Here is a 1,803-nt window from a genome sequence, read left to right on the forward strand (position 1 = left end):
ACTAGTCATTTGACTTTTGAGTGCAAGACTAGAAAACGGTGGTAATCTTCCAGTCCTGCTCTGAAAGCTGAGGTTATACAGCACCAGAAAGATCAGGCTTTCTTTTACCAAAGTAGGTGTCACATTAAAATACAGCGACATCTAAATGTAATTCAAAGACTGTAAACCAAAGATTTATGCACCTGGGTTTTTTTTTGTTCCTAAGAAAACTCCACTCAATTCATGGCAGCTATTTGTATGAGTAAAGTTAGCAATGTAACACAGAATCAGTCTCAAAACTGTAAGTCAGTACCTTACAATTGTAAATTTATTACCTGGTAATACAGCATTGGTAATTGTCCATGTAAATTCTTCCTCTTTCATACGCAATAGGAGATGCAGAATGAGTTGTCCAGACATTCTTGAATTTAGTACTTTCCTGAAACAGAATCGTTTTAACAGTGATGGCTGTTTGTAACAAACTTTGCTTCTGAAAAATATTTTATTTGGCTCCTGCAACTTAATAATTCACATTAATTGAAACTTTACAGCCAAATACACAAGGAAGAATCTTATTTGGTTTTTATAAATAAAATTACCAGACCTTTTTAAAGAAAATTTTGTCTTGTTTAAAAACCAAGTTAAAAGATTTTTAATTAGCTATAATGGACAGCAGGGGTAAGTAATATTTTGTCATTAACTTGCCTGCATTAAAACTGGCTACTAACCTTCCATGGTGACTTTTGAAATCAAGGACTCAACTCCCCAGAATATAAATATGCACAGAATTCTTTTATATGTAATTAATTGGATTTATTAAATACGTAATTCCATTCTGCTGGTGGTGTTCGGTGTGAAAGACAGAAAAATGTATTTACTGTTATTTGCAATAAGCACCCAAAACGTTGATGAAATAGACTGCTCACATTAAAGTTTCTTCCATGCATTTAAGATATCAGGAGCTCTATACCATTAACAAAGGTACCAGTATTAGAAAAAAAAAGTGTAAGTCAGACATACTTATTTTCATTTCAGTAAACCTTGCATGCCTATTGATCTAGTTACATAAGCAAATACTTCAGATGACTTCCAATAAATGTATTTTCAGTGTAAGATAATTGCCAATTCACTTCCACAGTCTTTTCCAATGTATTTCTATCAACTACTGTATGGAAGCAGTAATTGTTTTAAAACTGTTTTTAAAAAAGGGTTCAGTTTATAATTGGTTTAATTCCTATTTATTCTGTAACATTAGTTTCACTAAGAACTGGGGTTACATTTACCTGAAAATCTCTGCTGATTATCTTATTGTGCAAAATTCCTTTCAAATTTAACATGAAACACTAAGACTTTAACATTAGTATTAAATATGAAGCCATCTTAGGGAAATAGGTGATATAGAATCTCATAAAAGCTTATTTCTAACACAATTATTAGATATACAAGTGCCTCTGCAGTTTTTGCCCAGCACAATCCTCTCTACATTTCTAGGCCCGAGCCTTGTGAAATAAATTTAACTATTACTAACTGTCTTCGTCAAAACTGCACCTTTTTTTCCCCCAAACTTGTTCTCCAGCGTGACCGGGGACTTCTCGAACACCAGAGGACTGATACTCAGCCCCCTCGACTGAGAGCCCGTACCCTCAGGGATGCAGCCAGCGCCGAAACGCAGCCCATTACCTGACACATTATCTTTCTGAGGAGTCCCAGGTTCTTCCTGTGGGCGACACCAGCATCCCTGGCATAGAAGCCGTGGGCCCTGCGGCTGAGGAGGCGGCACACGTTGTGCACCCCGCACGCCCGGGGGGCGGCCTTGCCCCCGCC

General features: G+C 37.0%; 1 protein-coding gene across 1 annotated transcript in view; it reads right to left on the bottom strand.

The window, feature by feature from the left end:
- DCAF17 (DDB1 and CUL4 associated factor 17) overlaps nt 1-1,797 on the bottom strand; it is an 18,387-nt gene extending 16,590 nt beyond the window's left edge. The window contains exons 1-2 of the mRNA XM_008634768.2: nt 1,660-1,797; nt 315-418 (exon numbers count right to left, since the gene is read on the bottom strand). Of these exons, the coding sequence (XP_008632990.1) occupies nt 315-418; nt 1,660-1,668 (113 nt within the window). The 5' untranslated portion in view covers nt 1,669-1,797. The remainder of the gene's footprint in view (nt 1-314; nt 419-1,659) is intronic.
- Nucleotides 1,798-1,803: the final 6 nt, after the last annotated feature.

Source organism: Corvus brachyrhynchos, unplaced genomic scaffold (genome assembly GCF_000691975.1).
Source record: "Corvus brachyrhynchos isolate BGI_N302 unplaced genomic scaffold, ASM69197v1 scaffold255, whole genome shotgun sequence".
Lineage (NCBI taxonomy): Eukaryota > Metazoa > Chordata > Aves > Passeriformes > Corvidae > Corvus > Corvus brachyrhynchos.